At 38.4% G+C, this 22,849-nt stretch overlaps 1 protein-coding gene across 1 annotated transcript in view; it reads right to left on the bottom strand.

Moving 5' to 3' along the window:
* The window catches only part of fig4a (FIG4 phosphoinositide 5-phosphatase a), a 43,618-nt gene that overhangs the window by 13,670 nt on the left and 7,099 nt on the right, over positions 1–22,849 (bottom strand). The window contains exons 5-20 of the mRNA XM_034143498.1: positions 22,000–22,156; positions 21,472–21,522; positions 19,907–20,070; positions 18,931–19,059; positions 17,321–17,421; positions 16,400–16,562; positions 13,187–13,284; positions 10,579–10,712; positions 9,771–9,887; positions 8,859–8,904; positions 8,258–8,406; positions 7,449–7,615; positions 4,730–4,868; positions 4,016–4,074; positions 3,366–3,513; positions 3,027–3,110 (exon numbers count right to left, since the gene is read on the bottom strand). Coding sequence (XP_033999389.1) covers positions 3,027–3,110; positions 3,366–3,513; positions 4,016–4,074; positions 4,730–4,868; positions 7,449–7,615; positions 8,258–8,406; positions 8,859–8,904; positions 9,771–9,887; positions 10,579–10,712; positions 13,187–13,284; positions 16,400–16,562; positions 17,321–17,421; positions 18,931–19,059; positions 19,907–20,070; positions 21,472–21,522; positions 22,000–22,156 — 1,906 coding nt within the window. The remainder of the gene's footprint in view (positions 1–3,026; positions 3,111–3,365; positions 3,514–4,015; positions 4,075–4,729; positions 4,869–7,448; positions 7,616–8,257; positions 8,407–8,858; positions 8,905–9,770; positions 9,888–10,578; positions 10,713–13,186; positions 13,285–16,399; positions 16,563–17,320; positions 17,422–18,930; positions 19,060–19,906; positions 20,071–21,471; positions 21,523–21,999; positions 22,157–22,849) is intronic.

Raw genomic sequence — 22,849 nt, 5'->3', positions numbered from 1 at the left:
GGGTTTCTTTAGGAGAGGGTTTACTCTTGCCTCCTTGAGACTGTTTGGAAAGTGACCAGAAGTTAGAGAAGTGTTGATGAAATGGGTAAGAAACGGTAGAATATCAGGAGCAATAGTCTGAAGGAGGTTTGAGAGGATAGGGTCCAGAGGACAAGTGGTAGGACGGGCAGAGGTAATGAGGGTAAGAACCTCACTTGGAGAGAGAGGGGAAAAGGAGGTTAGTGTGTGGGTGAACGGTGGGACTGGTGACCCAGCGGTGAGTCAGAAAAAGAAGAACGAATATCATCAACCTTTTTTTCAAAGTAGTTAACAAAGTTGCTTGACAGAAGGGAGGAGGGAGAAGGGGCTTTGGGGGGTTCTAAGAGGGTGGAAAAGATAATAGTGGAAAATAGTCTTTTGGGAGGAAGAATGGATCTTATCTTGAAAGAAAGTGCTTTTTGCCTGAGAGATCGAAGCAGAGAAAGAGGAGAGGAGAGCCTGACAGGTTAGGAGGTTGTCAGGGTGTTTGGATTTCCACCATTTCCGCTCAACTGCCCGAAGGATGGTTCTATTAGCACGCAGTGCGTCATTTAGCCAGGGAGCAGGAGGGGACTGACAATGATTAACATATGCACAAAGTCAAAGTCAACTTTATTGTCAATCTTCCAGTTTGTGTGTACAGACAGAGCGATCGAAATGCCTTTTCCCACAATCCCGAATATAAAAACAAATGTATATAAAATGATGTGTGCAAATATGTATGTATATATATATATATACACAGAATCAAAGACACATGTTTACATGTGCACACATTAAGACCTTAATAAAAACACAACAATCAATAAAACTTCAATATTTGAGAATGTACATTAGTGCAAAATTGTCCATAGAATGTGCATTATTGCCAGATTGTCCATAGCAGCGTAAAAAGTGTCTGGTGCTGGATTTGAGTGAAAACACACATGCAGAAGGACTTGTAAATCACTGTCATGTTTAGAGGACTTGTTTTAATAGACTATATTTCCAGTCACAGCAGAAATACTGACTTATACCGGGAATAAACCTTCGAGTCACAAAGAAAAATAAAGAGTTCAGACTCTAAGTCTAAAGTGCCCCTTGATTCTGCAATTATAATTTTGTGGAGTTTGACATCACTCAAATATTTACAACCAGGTAGGGGTATATGGCATGCTACAATGAGCAATCTGTTTGGTATTTCGAGCCAAAGATTCAGAGATATGTTTTGTATATATCTGAGACCTATAATATATTGTTGAAAAAGAATATAATAGGGGAGCTTTAAATAAAGTTAATAGCATTCATGTTTTCTTTCAGGTCCTTATGTTAAAAGCACACAATATATATACATACGTGCATGGAAGATTAAAACTAGTTAAAATTAATACATAGGGTAGTTGTGCACTTTAACCTCCTGTGGAAAATAGGAAAACAGCAAACACAACAAATGTCAGATTATCTTCTCTAAAAAAAAAAGTTAGGACTTTTTTAAGACTTTTTAGCTTCTCAAAATACAGATTGTTGTTGTCATGTGCTTCGGAAGAATATTATGTAATGACATTTAAATTAAGTAGCTACAGATTAAACGTCTACACTGTAAGTCAGTTTAAGTAAGTTGTTGTTAGAGACCACTCAGTTCTAACGTGAAGTGATTTGATAGAATAATGAGAAACTAAAGATTTATTGACAGATACAAAAAAATGAGACCTTCCAACTGGATGAACTGATTATTGACTGGTCTTATGAAATGGGCCATTACATAAGAAGCTGATTGCTGAGGCGGATGTTTGCATCTTACCCAGGCTGTGACTCAACCTTTATGACATTTCTTGAACCATGGACGGTGTTAATATCACGGTGGTATGGAAATGACTCAACTTTGTACCAGCTAGCTCTTAAATTCAATATGGGGACTTTTCTTAAAAACTAATATATTGATACCTTTTTTTTTTCCCATGATGTACTGTATATATCTGCTATTTAGTATTTTGTTTCTTAGTCATTATTAATTATTATTAATAACATATGTATACTTAGCCATTTAAAAAAACAATCCCTCACTGTATCTGCTGTTGTAATCATGTATATTTCCCCGTTGCAGGACAAATAAAGGATTTATGACTCTGATTCTTTGTGTTGTGCTTCTCCATCATTAGTTGGATTTCTTTTTTGATGCTTTTTTGCAAATGTTTTGTTTCTGTTATGATAGTAGGTTTTGTCAGTTTTCATTTATAGAGTAATTTCACTTTTTTTTCTCACCTAAATTTGACTTTTCTTGTTTTACTCAAAACTGAGTGATGTTTTTAATTATTGTACTGTATGTTTTTTATGTTGACGCCAAGAAGAACTCTATTCCACATTGTGGTAGATAAGCATAAACATCGAAGCAGCACAGAACATCAGAGGCAGGCTGCGATAATGTGGAGACAATGAGCTGAGCTATCGGTACATTAGTTTTATAATTATGGAGTAGCTCTAAATATTTTTCTCAGTAACACACACACACACACACACACACACACACACACACACACACACACACACACACACACACACACACACACACACACACACACACACACACACACACACACACACACACACACACACACACACACACACACACACACACACACACACACACACACACACACACACACACACACACACACACACACACACACACACACACACACACACACACACACACACACACACACACACACACACACACACACACACACACACACACACACACACACACACACACACACACACACACACACACACACACACACACACACACACACACACACACACACACACACACACACACACACACACACACACACACACACACACACACACACACACACACACACACACACACACAAAAGGACAAGGCCTTGTTTTTGATAACACAGTGTCAAATGAAGCCATATGAATGAGGGCACGGTGACATGGGATTCATTACATAAACAGAACATCACAAATGTGAACATGTAACGAGCTCGAGCTGCACTCACCCCAGCACTGACTTTCCCGTTTCCTCCGGCTTGCGAACTGTGAAGGGGCTTGGATCAACTCCAACGGTCTTGGGCATAAATTCCCTTTATGAACACAAATTATAAGGAAACCCATCACAATTACAAATAATGAGTATTTGTTACAGTTTAAATCCAAAGTGTTTACCATCAAAACAACAGGGACGCTTTCATTTAATTTCACAATGTTTAAGCAATAACTGTTACACTGTAGTTAGCTAGAAAATATAGTGGATTGTAGATTATCACTCAGTCCATTTTGATTTAGTTTTACGTTTCAAATGTATCTTTAAGTGTCTAAAGAGTTGCGAGTGTATTTACCTTGCAGAGTTGGTCATGGCAATGCAGAATGTGTCGTCAAAGGAGGTCAGTTCATAGGGTCTGAAGAACTCTGTGTAGATGTCTATGCTCTCCTCAAAGCGGTTCACTCTCTTCACTTTTACCTTCTTCATGTTGTCCTCACAGGGGACTGCATCCACACAGGAGCGCAAATCAAACGTGCAGAAAAATCAATTATCACAAGAAAACAATAAAGAAAGTCCTGTTGATATGATGTCAGCAATGCCCATGAAAAAACCATTACAACAATGAATGTAACCTCCAAACATGTCCCATCTGTGTAACTAATGCCAGATAAAGTTTAATTGTCTGTGCCCTTGAGCTCCATTGTTGTTCAAAAACGTGTAAAAAAAACACCAGTGAGACAAAACATCGCATCTGGTGACATTATATTTCATTTTTATGATCTTACAAACACTGTTGCACAGTAATTTATTTAGGAAAACCGGAGATATGTGCCTACATAGCTAAGACAAGTCGTTATTCCTCCGTCTTGAAACTGGATGACGATAAACTATTTTGATTAGATTTTCATAAAAAAAGATCAAGGAACTAATCTGCAGCTGCCTCTGTTACCTATTACAGATGCTGCAGGCATTATTCCAATTATCATGTACTGAAGAGATACTGACCTTCATCATAGGGCACAGGAAGGTAGGACAAGATCCCTGCAGTCCACCACAGTGTGTAGCTGCAGACAGACAAGATACACACGTGTTGAAATGGGTACAATTACCTGGGAAAAAGGCTTGATTTACAACACAGCCATGGCAAACAAAATGCAGTGTTGAAATCAGTTTTCCAATAAAAGTAGCTTGCAGAACTACAGAACTGTAGCTACAAATGTCTCTTAGAGTCCCAGACAACAGCAAATTGCAACCTCAAAAATTGTCTATTTCCCATTGTTCATGTATCTTATACCCATGACAAAGGGTGTATATAGGATTAAACCATGGCCTTGAACATACTGCACCCTACGGAGAAACCAAAGTAACTGTATTGCAGTAATGTGGCGATAAGCCATGAAGCAATAACACCAGAGACAAAGAGTATTTTTTGCCAGATTAAGAGAGCAAAATAAAATAAAACTGCTCATGTGAACAACATCCAAGGCAGACTTGTACATCCTGGGGTTAAAAGATTCATTTTCAATAGCAGCGCTAATCTATTGCGAGTGATTTCCCACCGAGATATTCAATTAGTGTAAAAGCAAAGACCCACAAACATTCAGAAGCCATTGAAAGAGGTTTTGTGGCAGATGCAAACATGTTATCCAAGGTTCTTATTTATAAATGTGCATTTTAGTACAGCAAGTGTGTTTGTTAGTGTACAGATGTGTTTGTTACCTGCGTCTGTCTTGGGGGAGGGCCATGGTGTTCTTATGATGCAGGTAGAAGTCGGTGGGCAGCTCCCACAGGTGAAGCTTGGACTCTGATGGCTGGTAGACTTGGAGAAACAGGTTGATGGCATCCTGTCTGTCAGCATCTGGAGGTGCAAGAAGGACATAATAATAACAAATAAAACATAATGATTAGTTAATCTACAAAAGAGAATTTATAAAACTAAATGCAGATGAGGGATTACTTGAGTCATGGTTTAGTCATTGTTCAAGCAGAAATACCAAACATTCGTAAGCCCTATTGTTTGTTAAAAAGCAATTATTTCCAGAGAGTTTATACTTGTTTTATGATTTTTTTCTCTTGAGCACATTGTGTTGAATGTCATTATGTATGAAATCTTCAAAATAAAAAAGTATTGAATGCATTGTCAGTAAAATCTCTCCGAACCACTTCTGGACAATGGGCTTGTATTAATAAAATTCTGTTCTGTGTAATGTTTCATTTGTTGTTCAGCACATGGCACGTGTTTTCAATGTTGCCTACTTTGAGTGCCATCCATCCCCTGTGAAGCCCTGTGCTGCTCAAATATAATTAAAATAATTAAAAACTAAATTGGCTTCTACTGTATTAAAGCCTGATACCTAGCCTTTCCTCTTGGCGATTGTCAGCCTGAGATTTATTTAATACGTCATTAGATAGAAGTTATGGATGAGATTTTAACTTAAATGTACACATGCATCAGAAGTAATTAACCAGTGGCGAGCCGTCAGGGCCCTCTAGGCCCTCTGTGAGGGCCTAAGATATTCCAAAAAATAATATTTAAAAACATTAAAAATATATATTTTTTTTTTAAATATATATTTTTTTAATATTATTTTTGTTATATTTTTCATTAGTTTTACCGAAAAAAAACTTGATTTAATAAAATAACATTTCCAAATAAATAAATCCTTCGAATCTGCCTGTTCAGTCTCTGTTTGAATGTCAGTTACTATAGCGGGCCTCTCTGCGATTCACAGAGGGCCCGCTATAGTAACTGAACGAGAGAGTAATGTCAAATGACACAACAATTGACCAATCATATCTTCCCTCTAAATGGGTGGGTTTTATTATCGCGGACTTTATGACGAGTTCCGCCCGCTGTGAAACTTTTCTTGTTTCCATAGCAACAACAACTTCCTGTCAACAGCGTGAACTCGCCTTCAAAATAAAAGCATGCCAAATTACACTTAAGACATACAACTGCAACGAAAGTAACAACCACAATGCAATATCATTTTCAATGTCAAAGAACACAAATTGGGTTCACAGGTGTTGTTTTGTGTGGTAGAGGGTCGCTGTCATTGATGCGTTTTGCACCCTGGGCCGTTGTTTTGATATTCCGCTGAAGTATACGCTGTGACGTAATAACTCTTTTTTTTTCTTTTTTTCGAGGGAAGGGGTGGGGGTCAGAGGGCCTAGGTATAAAGCTCACGGCTCGCCACTGTAATTAACAGAAGCAATGTCTCACAAAATGTATTATGAATGATATGCACAAAGTAAAAAATACATTTCAGCAGACTTTTTACTGGTCTCAGTGCGTACTGTATGTTTGTGTGTCAAAAATGTTTATGTGAGAAAGAAAAGTGTTTGGCAGGGATGTTAAAGTGTATGTCATTAATTTACTGACGAATGATTGCTGTGTATGCTCTGATAAGCATAACAAATGACTCAAATGATATTGCTAATATACTTTTTTTTTTTTTTCAAAAGATACAGTGTTTCATGGTGGTGCTATGGCCATCACTCAATAATGCGACATTGCGCTATGAAAACACAATTTAATTTGATTTCAATTTAATAAAAAACACTTTTAAAGAGTGATACAAGGCCGTATTTTGAGTGTTTCAATTTGGTAGCAAATTGGTTTTTCATAGCACTTGAAAATGACATTATTTGCAAATGTATACAAATGGTTGTTATGGTTGAAGGGAAGGTCACAGCTACCTTATCCTACTGGATTACAATTTTCTATTGCTTGTCTTTGTCCTACTATAGACTACTTTGGTGCTTTGCAGAGAGTGCTGAGGCATATCTTAGCCAGAGAAGCAACAGGAGGTTAACTTGGTAGGTCAAGCAGCACAGCGCCATCCCTCTCGACTTAATACAAAGCACACAACCTTCCTTTTCCATTTCTAGGGCTACAGATGCCACGAACAGTCACTAGAGAGTTGTGTACACCCACGCACATTTCCATAGATGCACTGTGACTACATATACACAAGGGTGTCATTTATAGTTATTAGAAAATCTAATTGCAGGCACCAGAAAGCAACACATCCAGACTTTTTAGACATTAGATGCAAGTGGCAAATTGAAAAAGAGAAAACATCTCACCAGATAATTAAAATAATTCTCCAGATAACAATATCGGAAATCAAATGCCCTTAATCTAACACTTTTTGCAGTTGTCATAGAAATTTCTTTGAACACCCTGTGACTGTGCCAACAGTCATTAGGGAACTATGCTGAATATGACTGTGTGTGCAACATACGTTCACACTTTGTCATGTTAGATATGCAAAATGAGGTGTAACACAACAGCATAAAATGGTTGTATTGAGTAACACAACATATATAAGAGATAAGTAACATGCATAATCCTCCAGTCCCTTCTTAATTACTTCTGTGCTGGTGTGTAATAAAGCATTGTTATGCACCTGTGTAATGTGTCTGTGTAACGCACCTGAGAAAGCATTGCTGTAGTAGCGCGACAGGGTCTGCATGATGTCTTTGGAGTGTTGTGTCCAGGGAGCGATCTTGCGGTAGGTCTTGACTCTGTGGACCAGCTGGGAGCCGCCGTACTGCAGTGACAACGTGTCTCCATGGTCCTCATACAGCTCCTCAAACAACCTGGGCCACACACACAAACACATAACGCCACAAAACACAAGTCAACACACAACAAGTAGACAGGCTAGATAAGGTCATCTTCTCTTGATTTTGAGAGATTCTTATACAAAATGTGGCGTTTGTGTGATTGCTGTATGCATTTCTTCTGCTTCTGCAAAACAACAGAGGTGTGTAACACTTATAAAACTCCTGTTTCATGAGCAAAGATCTAAATAAACGTATTATGGGGTGTTAATGTAGAGGTACAAGTAGATCAGAATTCCAGTTAAAGAAGTCAAGTTAGACATGTGACTGATGATTCTTCTCCCCGATGCATATGAGTCCATGAAACATCTCCACAGTCAAATGTAATACTTTTTATAAACCTTTTTATTTGTATTGATCAAACAAATGAATCTGCAGATTAATCAATAATGAAAATAATCATTAGAAGCAACCCTATACATGACAACGGGGGTAGTCGTGTGTAACTCTGGATTTTTTTACTGCAAAAAGTGTGATTTCGTCTACTGGGGATCCTAATAAGTGAGAATTAAAATCCATAATGTAGCCTAGGTTTTCAGACAAAATTGACATATTGCTGAACTGACCAACTTTTTTCATTGGCTCTGGCATAATATATGCTACCGAAAGGAGCTTTACCTCACACAGTCCGTATCAAACTGGAGTCTGGGTTTGTCGATCATTCCCAGTGCAAAAAGCTGATAGGCCAGCGCACACTTCCCCACCATGAACTGAGCGGTGTTGGTCCGATCCAGACAGTCCACACAGTTGGTCCTCAACACGCCGGTCTACAACAACAAAGACTCATTAAACGTACTTAATGTATGTATGTTCATTATATAGTCAGACACAAACTAAATAATAAGGTAATTATATTAGTGAAATCACAGCATCAGCTGTAGCCATCTCCATGTATTAACCCTCTGTAAATGGTGGTCATTAAATTGCGGAAAACAGCTCAGATAATTCCAAGAACATCGCTGCATATGTGATCAAGGTTTCTAAGAAAAACTGTCATTATGCAACGATATGCTTTGGCCTAGTTTTGCAACTAAATGAATGCTGAGCCCCTTTTTCATATAAACATCATATGAAAAGCTATGTTTTTTGGCAAGACATCTCACTGCTCTTAATTAGTTTGTTGAGTATGAATTTTTATAATTTGGGTAGAATATTAAGTGACAAACTGAATTCTGACACAAAGTTACAGCAAACCCCTCAATGCCGCCATGTGACGTACCTGCACCCGTCCACTGGCTGTGATATGTCCACCTAAATCTCCCCACCTGAAACAAAATACATTTTAATGAACTTGACCAAGAAAAAATCATTAATACTTTGCATTAAAGTGCACTTGTCAATCCTGCATATTTATTATAATTTACTGATAAATCAATTAAATATAAACTGCATAAATGTAAACTCTAATCTAATCTGATTATCCTTATAATTCATGAGCTCATTTATGGATGTGATGAAGCCTAGAGGTGCCATAATTATTAAACTGCATCAACTTACAAGAGTTATGTTTATTTGTGTGTATGTGAGAGGTCATGTGCATGAGTGTGAGGTGCGTGTGTGTATAACAAAGAATGTGAGATAGCGTTGGGGACTGCAGAAGAAAGGGTAATACATAGTTACCATGGAGAGGTCGTTGGGTTATGTAACAGAATGGTAATGTTAGGGGGAAGTGATTAAGAAATGCAAGCAATGGCCAACACTAAGTACACAGATGGAAATCTAGAAAACTCTCTGGGACAAAATGGTCATTAGGCGTCATTCCCATTAAGAATTCATAGGAGTACATTTTTCAAATTAAACAGCCTTAATAAGTGTGGGGGTCAGAATTATAGGAATAGAAACATTTAATAATAATAATACATTGTATTTGGGGGGCGCCTTTCATAGCACCCAAGGACACCTTACAGGGCATAGGGTAATATATGGAAAATGTAGCTTTCCTTCCCTGATACGCAAATAGAAAAAAGATGGTGGCATGGTTTAGCACATGGTTTGTTCTTCTTTTTTCTCATATCACTGGTATGTCATGGCACATCATTTGCCACCTTCTCTTTCTCACTCTTTTATATGGAATTGTAATGCAGTCATTTGAATTGAATTGAATTGAAGCTAGAAGTCTGAAATGGCTCACCTGTCATCGGGTCTGACGGTGTGACAGTAGAAGTCGGAGCGGTTGATGTAGAAACCTGTTCGCTTCACCACGTTCTCGGCTATCATACTCAGACGGTCCAGAACATTGCACAACTTACTAAGAGAAATAGAAATGAGGAATTTGAATTTGTTTCTGGAGCTGTGGAACAGTAATGCTTCTGTATACAGGGGGCGTGGCCATTACTTTCAATGTAGATGACTGATTTTCCATCAGATTTTTTGTTTTTTTAGTTAGTGATTATGTCACTGATCAGAAGAGAATATTTTAAATACTTTGCTGTAGAGAAACATTTTTGGAAAAGTAAAAAAATGTCTGAGTTCAGACAGAGTATGACATAACTTTAGTCTTTGATCCTAACAGGATTCAAGGAAGTTTTAAAATGGCAGAAAATATCAGATAACAATACCATATTGAAAATGAAAACTAAAATCATTTACATTTAGATTAAATGTAGCCATTTTGTGCTGCTCATCATTCTCCACACTAGCTCGGGCAAACAGCTTTGCTCTCACACATTTAGTTTGACACCACCACGAGTTATTATACTGCATTAACCTCCCAACCTTTAAAATCTCAGTAAAAAGGATCCTATCTGCTGTTGGACTTTAAAGATTGTATTATGTCTAATACATACACAAATAAATATCTAGTTTCTTGTATATTTCATTTAGTTAGAGTGTTGCTGGCTAACGGCAGGGCAAATCATTTTTTGGGGTAACAATAACAAACATTAACACATCAAAAAAGCTGTGTTTTAAGCAAACTTCGGCTCATCTATAGTCCCCACCTCTTGGTGTAGCGGGCCATGTCCCAGGCGATGTAGTCGATGCAGTTTTCTGGAGGGAGAAACTGATTTAGGTTGATCACAGCTGGGTACAGCTCTTCACTCAGGATCCTCTCATGTTTCCTTTTTTCCCGTTTCTGTAGCACAACAAAGAGACGCATATATGTGTATCGCATGTATGATTTAATCTACCCACAAAGAACAACCAAAGCCGGTCCAACAAGGACACCAGCATAGATCAACATGAGAAATCTGTTGGTTGTAATAAACGCATTCACAGAGATCCTTTCAGGTCTTCTCCACAATAACCCTGAAAAATAGAGCTGCGAGAAACAATTTGCAGAATCCATTCAGACTACGACTTATGTGAAATGTAAAGCACAGAACTGAGGAGAGACAATGCAGATAGACGGGGAATATACTGTAATATAATAAGTGTAACTGTAGGGGATATTGGTGCAAATTGAATTGTATGCCGCAAAGAGAGGGATTAGGAGGTGAATTCATAGTTTCATTTAGAATCTTATTACAGTAAAAAGTGCTAATTATTTTCCGATGTATGGCTGAGACGACCCTTTTTCTATATTTCATTCAAAAATGTTTAATGAGTTTACATCAGGGCATCCATAATAGTTTCTGAGCTTTAGATGTTTAATGAATTCATAGAAAATATTTGTAAAGAAATAAGACTTTTTTTGTTAATGCATTCACACACCCCCTGTTTGTCTCTTTGACCTGTGGTCACACAGTCCATTAAGTTATGTCTCGTCACATTGTGTCTTTATGACTGATCACCCTGGGTGATAATGGGCTTGGAAGCATCATTTAGCAGCTTGCACATGCACACATCCAGCCGTGGCAAAGCAACACACTCACATTAACGATGCATTTCCTCATTCGTTTGGCATGGGTGTGTCATACTGTCTGACAAACACACACACAAACACACACTCTCTACGCACTTTATGAGGCACAGAAGAAAGACTAGGAAACATGTGCACATGTACTACATGTATGTGCTGTTCACAGAAATAATTAAAGTTGTATGTGTGAGAAGGTACAGTCACGCTATACATATGGGGGGGGGGGGGAGCTGGTCATGGACACCGTAAAAATCAAATGTGCGATGTGTATTTTTTTTTTTTTTTATACGTCTTTATAGTAACATTTGGTGTTGCTATTATTTTTTCTCATCTTAATTCCTCTTCCTTTTGTGTGGGCAGGTTCTATGTTTGGTGGTTGCTCCAAAATATGAATGGATTCTCTCACAAAAATGTTTTATTGATTAATTCGAAAAATTAATTGATTAGGTGCTGAATAAAAATGAATATTTGTAGGTGGGGAGAGTAGAGATTTTCTCCGGCAGTCACAACAAATCTAATCTAATTAAGTTGTCTGATAGGAAAGGCGATTCACATGCTCGGCCATGTGTTTTCTTCCTCTGTTATCATTCGGACCCATCAGGAAACCACGCAAACATCCAAGAGTTGACACAGCATGCTGACCCAAGTCAACACTGTTGAGAGAAGGGCTGTCATGGTTTCATGCTTACTTAACAAATCCTTCCTCCTACTGTCTCATGGGACAAGAGAGAGGGTGTATTGTATATATCCAGCCAGCACATATCACATGGCCGCAGCTTGTGTAGACCTCTAAAGTCTGTGATACAACGTGAGCTTGAAACCCAAGAGTGAATAGCTGTTTGCATGAGTGTGTCCATGCTGGTGAATAAGAAAAGGCAAAAATGAGTAGTAGCGCACTGGTTCATGAGAGAACATTGCTAACAGTTTTGCACACATGGATAAGAGGATAAAAACAATGTAAAGACGCGATTATTCCTTATGAATAATGCATTCAAGCAACTCTTCTTGTGGAGTTGTACTCAGTATAAAAACATATATATTTAAATAAGATGACATTTTATTAGCGTATAGTAACTTATTAGTGATACCTTGCATTGTAATTTCGTAATTCATAAGCAGTGAAGTTGTATGCTGTGTGTGTGTCCTGTAAGAGTGTGTGCAGTGTTTTCTTCCCTTTCAGCAATGCTGCATGTGTTTTAAGGGCAAAGCAGACCAAGATTATTAAACGTTACCATGTCAACGCCAGGTAAACCGGGAAAATCTGGCATTATTATCAAAGTCTCCACAGAAACACCTTACCTCCCAGTAAAATTCCAGTGCTTGACTGATTGCATATTCACAACCCCCTAGATATCTACCTTTTCGGTGATTTTACAAATATATCAAATATATACAAAATATATCTTACATAATACTCACACTTAAAAGCCAGTCTTTCTGAAGAAAACTTAAATATCTCACTACCTGGATCTTATTAATCGAACTTTTGCTTGCCATCGCTCCAATGACAATAGTGAGTACCCCATGTTTTAGTTTCAGTTACCAAGGAAACAATTCCCCAATAAAAAAAATGTTTTCTTTGAAAGCCATTCCCCTTCTCTTGGCATGATTTATTTTAGTGATCCATTGTCATTCCCGAATTAAAAGTAAGTTATATATTTAAATGTTCATCACATCTCTCTTAGAGTGATGTAAGTATATATATTAGTTTTATTAAGAATATACTTAATAATAACTTTGCATGTTACCTTGACCAGGTTGAGGATGATGATAGGAGAGCCAAACCGCTGCAGCATCTGGTCAAAATGGAGGGCAGCTACATGGGCGTATGGGTCGGCTTGGTCCACTGAAAGAGAAATCACAGAGAGTGTTAAATATGTATAGGGCACTCATGATATTGCATGGTATAAAATAGTTAAACAAATGGAAATATCTTATGCCATTGTATTGTGTCTGGATGTCTGCTGAATATGAGAAATTCAAGAAACAGCACACTTAACTACAGACTGAGCAAACGAATGTATTTCCTCCCCCCTGTTGTTGATCCTGCTTATCGTTAATGGTTTTCTTTATTTTAACATCATGTTTAATGCCTCTTGTGGAGCCCAACACCTGCAGCCAGCAGCCAAGTTGGACCAGTGGAGCAGCCAGAAGACAGAAAGGAAATAGGGCAGACTGGCTCACTGGTATCTAAAGAAGAAGAGTAACCAAGTTCAGGGGCCTCATTTATAAACGGTGCGTACGCTCAAAAGATGGCGTACGCCAGTTTCTAAGCAATGTTTGCGATTTATAAAAAACAAACTTGATGGGGAAATGTGCGGTCCTCCACGCAAACTCTGACCCATGCGTACGCACTAAGCACAAAAACGGGAGAGACGAGAAACTGCGACACCGTTGGCAGAAGGAAGAATGGAGAGAAATATGTGAAAATAATACCATAAATAAAATGTTACCTCTCATTTATCATATATGAAGAATTCATTTGCAAACATTGATTGAAGCCAATCTTAAAATGATTAAACAAACGCCTGTTTGAGACTCCTCAGTGCACACAAAAACCTAACTTGGAGAAATAAATATATATACGGATATGTTATTGAAAACCACCTCGAATATGTTGTCTTAATGTTATGACATGTATTCTCATAAATGATGCGGTAAGCAGGAGGACAGAATTACGTCTAAACTGAGGCCGTTTTGTATTTCTATAGGTTGTATAGATACGAGCATGGTTTTATATACTATCATGTTTAATCATGTTTCATGCCGTTTGCTAAGACGCTCATAAAACACAGGAGGTATGGAAACTAAGAACACCAAATATTTGGTAGATTTGGCAGCTGATATAACTCAACACATTAGTTTTATTTCCTTTAACTGGTGGATATAGAGTTGCTGCAGTGGAGACGCTGCGCACAGCTGATGCTGGAACACAAACCACCAAATAAAAAAATAAACATTAATTGACTCCACTCCGCAGGGATCCCCCGATACTTTCTTACAGTTTCTCATCATGGGGGGGGGGTCTCCTGTCCCCGGCACAAACACACTGCCTGAGGAAGGTTATGTGTATTTTGTCGTTCACTTTTTTCGGACCACTTATTTATTTTGGTGACGAGCTCCATGCTGCTACTCTGGTTCAAACTGCATCCACCAAACAATGTGATTTGTCTCCACCTCCCCAAAAGAACCAAAATCTGACACGGTGTGAAATGTCTTTTTTAGCTGTTCTGTCGTCATTTCCTGCGATCTTCTTCATGCAGCCAGTCAAAATGAATATTAATACGGGTCGTTTCTTTGACTATCTATAGGCAAATATGGGCGTTACGTGAAGCCCGCAAAAGCTGCGCCGCATTTCGAGTTGATTGTGATTTATAAAAAGGGAAACCAGCGTAGGACGTGCCGCAGGCAAGTCCTACGCCGGTACGCAGTGTTTTATGAATCGGAAAATGTATGTGCTTATTTATTTGCTTTGTCCTACGTATGCAACCTTCCCACGTGAATCCTACGCAAGGCTTTATAAATGAGGCCCCAGGTCATCTCCTGCACGACCAGGACATTTGAGCACTTCAGGGCCACCATGAAGACATTATACATATAGTTTATACACTTGTATAATAATGAGCTATCTCAGGCACCAAGAGGGTGACACAAGATGGGATGAGGTCGAATTCACACACTGACCTAGATTCATCTTAACAGATGTAAGTCAATCCAGGTAGTATCACATAACCTGTCTGCATCTGTTTTTTAATTTTTAAAGCTCCAAAGGTCTTTGAGGAAAAATCAGACATGCGTTTTATTTAGCTTTAGATTGTGTGTCAAAATAAAATACGCGTTATGGGAAATACGTCCATTTGTTTTCTTGTCAAGGATTAGATGAGGAGATCGATACTGATCGCATGCAAAACATAATAAAAAAATGAATTGCCAATGAGTATACCAATACCAATGAAAAACTGTGTCAAATTATATGTAATCACTAACCTGTTCACCCCCCTCTGGCCCTGGATTTGTGTTTGTATCCAGCTCATATTGTGAGAAGGGAATGGACACAAAGAAATGAACCGGTCGGGGGGGGGGGCGTCCTGCCTTCACCTGTTTTATTCTCATTTTTATTTTATCAATAGCCCTGTTGGAGAAAAGGATGGCCCTGATATAAGGCCAATCTCCAGTTTTTTCCAATTACACTTTTTCTTTGTCCCCACAGGGTTATTTCTGGTCTTGGGCTGCTGATAGAATATTTACAATGTGCATTATCAACTTAAACAGTTAAATACCTACTCTCTCTTAGAACATATACCTATAATCTTTCTTTATGCTACAGAGAAAAGTGGATAAGAGAAAGATTTTCCTTTAAAGCCTGAGCAGCTTTGCCAACTCTCCACATTCTCCATTAAAGAGCAGATGATGTGCACCTTAAAGAGGTGGTTTGGATTGTTTGAAGTAGGGTTGTTCAAGGTTCAGTAGATGGAGTTCAGCTAACCCCTAGTTTAGAAAAGTAGACAGGAGTGACTGCACAGAAGCATAGCGATGTAATACTGTGAATGGGGGCAGCAGCACAACTGTTTTTTGGCCAACTAGAACCAAAATAAATACAATCCATATCATAATAACAGCTAAAGTGTACACTATAATTTGAATATCTGTACTTTTTTACCTTGAAATATAATGGTTTCAGGTCCCATTCGTAAGGGCTCTCTTAATATAGTGTGTAATTACATTGCAATGTATTATATAAGTCATCTTAAATATGTTTAGCTTCTCCCTTATCCACAGCACATTACATTGTTTAGCTTCTGTGGGTGTACTCCTCTCTGCGCTGACTTTAGGTCATTATACATGCCTTTGGATTAGTACCACCCCACTACAAACAGTCCAAAAAGCCAATAAACAAACCAAGCCATGATACAAATATTTAGGAAAATATACAATTGAATGGGTAAATGCAGGAGTCTTACATCGTATTGGGGGTTTTGGCATCATGGTGGAAATGTCCTGTGACCAGTAGAGCGGGACTGAACCTCGCACCTGGACATAGGAGGAGTAACTTCCTGCGGTGAAAGACATAACCGCCGCGTCATTGACGATCTGCTCTGTCTCAACTTCGTTTGCCACATCCCCCTGGAAGCAAAAAGAAAAAAACTAAGAAAACAAAGCCCAAGGTTGAGTAAACAATAGCACCAAAAACCAAGGTCATTAGGAGCTTTCCTTTAAATTACATGACTTCATCGGCAGATGGCGCTAACCACAGAATTTTAGATTTACTCAAAGAATCCTGGCTATCTGAATCTTGATCTTTGGAAGAAGATGATGTGGGACTATCAAAAACACCCGAACATTTAATAAACTTCTGCTTCTTTTAACTTCAGCTTTTAAACAAACATTGACAAAATGGCCACTGGTCATGGAAGTATGTTTGGGCCCAAAGACTACGAATATTTGCTTCAAAGCCTGTGGATCTTCCTGGGGAATGGAACATCCCTCACAATATTAACTACGCATGTGCTTTTCCTGCACTATACATGTCAAACTGTCTGTTGTGATGAAGGAAAGTTGAACATTATGATGATGATATATATATATGCTATAATGAAAGGCAATTTCCATTTGGATAAGAGCTACTGTACTTATATGGCATTGAACAGAATAGTAGGAAACAGTAAACATTGCGCCCAAGCATATATCAGGATAGCAGGAATTGTATGTTTTAGTGCATTAAGTCCCTCCCACAGCACACCCACACAGGCACTCGTACTCGTACTCAAGGCAGCGGGTCAAATTAACCCCCTGTGATCACCCTGAGTCATCTCAATCATCCCGTTGGATCTCAGCCCGGCTCCGCTATCTATTCTTCCCTGTTGCCTCGGCAACCGCTGTACCTCGCAGTTGGCTCCTCTTTTGAGGAAGCGGGTCCCGGCAAATTTACTGGAACGCCTGGCAATGAGGGTGATGTGAACCGGTCGGCCATATATCAGAAGCTCTATGGTTGGTGGATAAAGGAATATTAATAACAATACACCACTGACAGCATGACGCAATCACTTCTCTTTTAAAAACACACATACTTTATATTCACATCATCAGGTCTAATCATTCTAAATGCCTTTATTTTTCTATTCCCCTTATCACTTTTGGCTTTACCTCTTTTAAAAATATTTGTTGTGCATCTTAAATCAATATAAACTAAACGTATGCACAAAGTACATTTAAGTAAAATGAAAATAAACAATAATAGCGATAATTTATCTACTTTTGTGGAATATCCACTTTTTTATTAGTTGTGTTTCATGTGCACACATAAGTAGCATTCTTATCTACTCGATGAACATTTAGGAAAAAACAAATCATACAACGTTTTTTATCAGCCTGACAATTGCTGAGTGATATTTAACGAGGCCCAATGTCTCCCTTTGTTCCTTATTGGCACTTTTTCCTAAAAAATTAAAGAAATCCTGTCGAATTGTTTGTATCTATTCGCCAAGTCTCCTCTTATTGCACACATCCTTTCTCTCATGCTCAGAAAAAACGCAATGAAGGCCAAACAGTTTCCAGGAACCATCTCCACTGTAAAGCGCCCACACAATGTCTCAGTGGCAGCATGCTGCCTGACAATTGTTGATAGCAGTACTGACTGTAAATGCAGTTTGGATTATCTGGCTACTGCAGCTCAAAAACTGCAATTATAATATAAACTCATTAAAATAAACTGCTGAAAGACTAACTTGTTTTGACCTGAGACCTGAAAAAAACTACATATTTTACACTCCTAATGTGATTTATGCAAAGGAGACTTGAAGGTAAATGATTAGGAACTGAAACCTAAGGCAGACTATAATAAATCAAACTGTTGACTCAGTTCTAGTCTAGCCTTAAGCCACTCTGCAGCAGTAACCCATGCATCAATACTACAACAGCTTCTCAAAAAGCAGAGGATATTATTCACTTGGAGCGTAATACTAATAACCAAGGTATGCAGATTTTCTTAGATCCATAGAAGCACCGAATTGAAAGACACCAAAATAATTTGTGTATGCATGTACAAACACAGGATTTGTTTTTGATAAAAATACCATGTGGTTTATCTGATTAATTATTAACAGAAGTGATTATAAAACTGCCAGTCTTTACACACCTGATGACCAAAACCATTGCTTGATTATAACACTTGCTTTGATAAAGCCCTAAGAACAAACACAAATTGCTTCTGCAGTTTAGTGGTGAATCACACACTCTCAGAGTGTAACCCACGTGCTTTGAAAGAGGCCGATTGCAGTTCAACAAGTGATGCTGAGGCTACGAGATGAGGGGGAGTGCCGACAAATAACAACAATGTGAGAGATAGCTGAGTCCTAACAAGATACAGGCAGTTAGTTTTGCTAATTTGTTTTAGTTTCTTTTAAAACCCAAAGAAACAAGTTGATCATGGCAATTAAAAAAACCATGCACATAAAATCAACAGCTGAACAATTCTGCAATGCTCAAAGGATACTGGACTGGCCACAAAAGCCGTGGATAATATACATGAGCCAGTCATGATGCACGATGTCCTTGACTCGTTCCAGCAGCTTTCCGTTCCACACGTACTTGTAGTACGGCTCGTTCTGGAGGCCATAAACCACTGTGGAGGAAGAAAAGGAACACAAAAGACCTCAGCATTATTTTACTGAAAAGGGGTCAGAACAAATAATCTGTTAGAAAGTGAAAAATTAAAAAAAAGCTGAGTTGACACAGGAAGTGGAACAAGATCTATTTAGAATAATTTGTATTAAGTTTGTGTTAACATGGTATATGCAGGAATCCTGAAGTCACATGTAATACCTTTTAAGACCTTTTTTAAGACCCTTTCCATACATTTTAAGACCTCATCGCCACTTGGAGTTTTAACCGGTTACATTGGCGACACACTTTACCTCACATTTACTATATACAATATTGATTGTCCTTCCTCCTTATCTTCCAACCATTTGGACGCAAACTTGCATTTCCCCATAACGATGTTGTTTAACAACCGGCGTAAACGGACCTTTGCGTGCTATCAAGCAGTGAGCGTGCGATGTCCTGTTCAGATGACGTCAAATCCAACGGGATGCCATAAATAAACTACACAGAATCACACTACACACCTACGCAATGATTACATTCAGGCAAACTGTAGAATACTACCTCTTTGGACAATAGATATACTTATTGAAAACAAGCTACAAAATGTAATACCTTGGAAGATGCCGTTTAATACTTTTTAATAGCCTTAATTTTCGCTAAATTGATTTATCAACTTTTAATACTTTTTAAGACCCCGCGGACACCCTGGTTAAGGTATTACAATAGATATGTAATAATGGAATAACACATAAGCCACAAATCAAGTTATTTTCAATGGACTTCAATGACAATAAAACAGGCGAATCTGCAGTAAACAGATAAATGTCAACGAATATAAGGGCTATTCCTTTACAGCCACTCACCTTGAGTAGGCAGACCCTCATCTTCAAATATGTCAAAGCCGTCGTTCTTGCTCTGGGTCTGAACCTCTTCCTCAGCGGGGAGAGTTGGTGACGTCCACAGTTCATAAGGCCTCTGCAGCAGAGTCAGGTTGTACTGCAGCGAATGGCTCAGGTCATAGCTGTAGCTGCAGGGCACAACAGTATATCATTTAAAGTGTACAGTCTGTCCAAGGGTGAATTTAACACTGAGCAACGCTACAGAGATGCAGTGTTTCCCCTACCATTGTCTTGGAGGGGCGCTGCGCCCTGCCAACGGAGCCCCGCGCCCCCCCCTGAAATTCAAGGTGTTTTCTTTTTTTTTTTTTTTTAAATATATATATATATATATAGCACCAAATTGCAAATAATCTATATCTACTGTCACTTTTCACATCAAACATGTGCTCTTTTATTAAATAAACTAAACGCTTTCATTTTAAGTTGTGAGTTTAGTGTTTTTGACCCTAAGAAACACTGATGCAGTAATCAATAACAATAATCCACAGCTCCTCTCTCTGCTCCAGAGGATTTAAAACATATATATCCCAATGCACCCCCCCAAAGCAGTAAACCTAGGAGAAACACTGGAGATATGTATGTCAGACCAGACTGAGTTGTGACAAATTGTGCTAGCTTTTGTTAGAAGAAATACGCATGTACAAGATGACAACTTAATCTAAAAATGGAACAAAAAGTCTAAAATGTCATTTTCCTCATTTTCCGATCAATACAAGGTTATTTTTGCACCACTTCACAATTTTATACTAAAATAGACTCCTATAAATACAACAAAAGGGCACGCTTCTAGAGAGGAAACAGGAAAATGAAAGCAATTTTTAAATATTGCTAGTATTTATCTGAGATCTGGACATCAAAAATCCTTCTCCAAAATATAGGTAATACATTAACTTATGGAGGCGGGCAGGTGGTATATCCTTCAAAACCTTTTATTTTATGTATATTAATGAGTTAGTGATAATAACTAGGGTGCGCAAATATGACCACATCACCCCCATCCTTAAAGCACTACACTGGCTACCCGTGGAACTGAGTATCGAATTCAAGGTCTCCGTCCTCACCCACCAGTGTGTCCATGGAACTGCCCCTCCCTACCTCAAGGAACTCCTCACCACCCATACCTCCTTGCGGACCACCCGCTCCAGCAACTCCTACCTGCTCAAACCCCCCAGGACTAAGCTCCGTACTATGGGAGATCGGGCCTTCTGCTCGGCTGCTCCCAGTCTGTGGAATGCTCTCCCCGACCACATGAGAGCACCACAGACCGTGGAGGCTTTTAAAAAAGGCCTCAAAACCCATCTCTTCAAAAGAGCCTTTGCCTAGACCTTTTTACCACCCTTTTATTTTTTATTTATTTTGTATTGCTTTTTATTAAATTCTACCGTGTTGTGTCATGTCTATTTATACTGTTCATGCTCACTGCTTGTAGCACTTCGGGATTTGAATTCGAATATGAAGTGCTTTAGAAATGGAACCCATTATTATTATTATTAATAACAAATACTGTATGGACTGAGTATGTGTCTTACCTGAAGTAGAAGTTGCTGGATAAATCCACGTTCTGAAAGATCCGCACATATCTAGGAGAGCAAAAACGATGTCAGTCGTGCACACATCTAAAAAAGTAGGAGAAAAAAGCATCTGTATAGCGAATCTATAGGTATAATTGTAATGATTGAGATAATATATGCAACCAGATCTTTCTCTGCTTGTTTTATGTGCTGCTGCTGCTGCTTCATTCATCTGAAGGCATTGAAATCTGATTTGTAGTTGAAAGTGTTACAGAAATCTTAGTGGATCCAACATTGTAACATTTCTGCTGCAACATCTATGTAAAAGTGGTTCTTATTTAAATATAAGAACAACATATTAAATATCTAGCAGATTAAAGTAAAGGGGAGCAAGACGCGAGCACAAACACTTAGGAAGACAATCACAGCACATGAAAATAAAGCGTGATTTAGCAAAATAGCAAAGATCATCCAACAAATATGTGAGTGTAAAAAGAAGGTACTAGTGTATGAATGAATATATGGGAGATAATAAAAAAAAAGTACCTTGCTTCATCAGGGTGTGAAACCCTGACCGAGTCATTGGGGATGTAGATCATGCTGGTGTCTTCAATTTTGTAGATGGAGTGGCCGCCGATGTCCGCCATCTTTCTGCGCTTGGTGATCAACACAATGTAGTAGCCCTCGAGGAAACGTACAAACCCTGCAAAAAAAAAGAAGAAGTATACATTCAAAATCTTTTAAATGAAATTGTCAGCAGCGCATGAGACAGATAATCTGGGGGAAATGTGGGCTCAGTTAAATCTTGCAAATGCCATTAGAGCACCAGGAGGAGGTGGAGGAACATGGTTGTCCAAGTTTTAGTTTTTTTTATAGGATTATTACTAGGGGTTTAGTCACTGATAAACAAAAAGGGTGAAACCACGTGGGAAAAGCAGGCTGCATCAAATGTTAGACAGTCCTTCAACTGTTACAGATAAAGTTGTATTTGTTTTTTCCAAACATGTTTGTCCAATACAGATGAGGCTCGTTGGACCAATTACTATGCTCCAAATATCTGGAACAAACTACCAGAAACCTGCAGGTCCGCTGCAACTCTGACTACTTTTAAATCCAGGCTGAAGACTTTACTTTTTGCCGCTGCTTTTAATTGAACTATTCTTATCTTAAACTGCACTGTAACTTTTATCCATGTATTTTTATGTTTATTTTATTATCTTAGCTTTTTAATGACTGTTTTTAAATGCCATTTTCTTAATGTCTTTCATTTTTGTAAAGCACTTTGAATTGCCTTCTGTTGAAAGGTGGTATATAAATAAACTTGCCTTACCTTGCCTTGATATGTCACCTAGGAAAATGCATTGTTCTAACGACTTTATATATTAACATCCAATGA

This window comes from Trematomus bernacchii, unplaced genomic scaffold, assembly GCF_902827165.1.
Source record: "Trematomus bernacchii unplaced genomic scaffold, fTreBer1.1, whole genome shotgun sequence".
Classification (NCBI taxonomy): domain Eukaryota; kingdom Metazoa; phylum Chordata; class Actinopteri; order Perciformes; family Nototheniidae; genus Trematomus; species Trematomus bernacchii.
The sequence above is the reverse complement of the archived record's forward strand: the minus strand, read 5'-3'. Positions and strand labels throughout refer to the sequence as shown.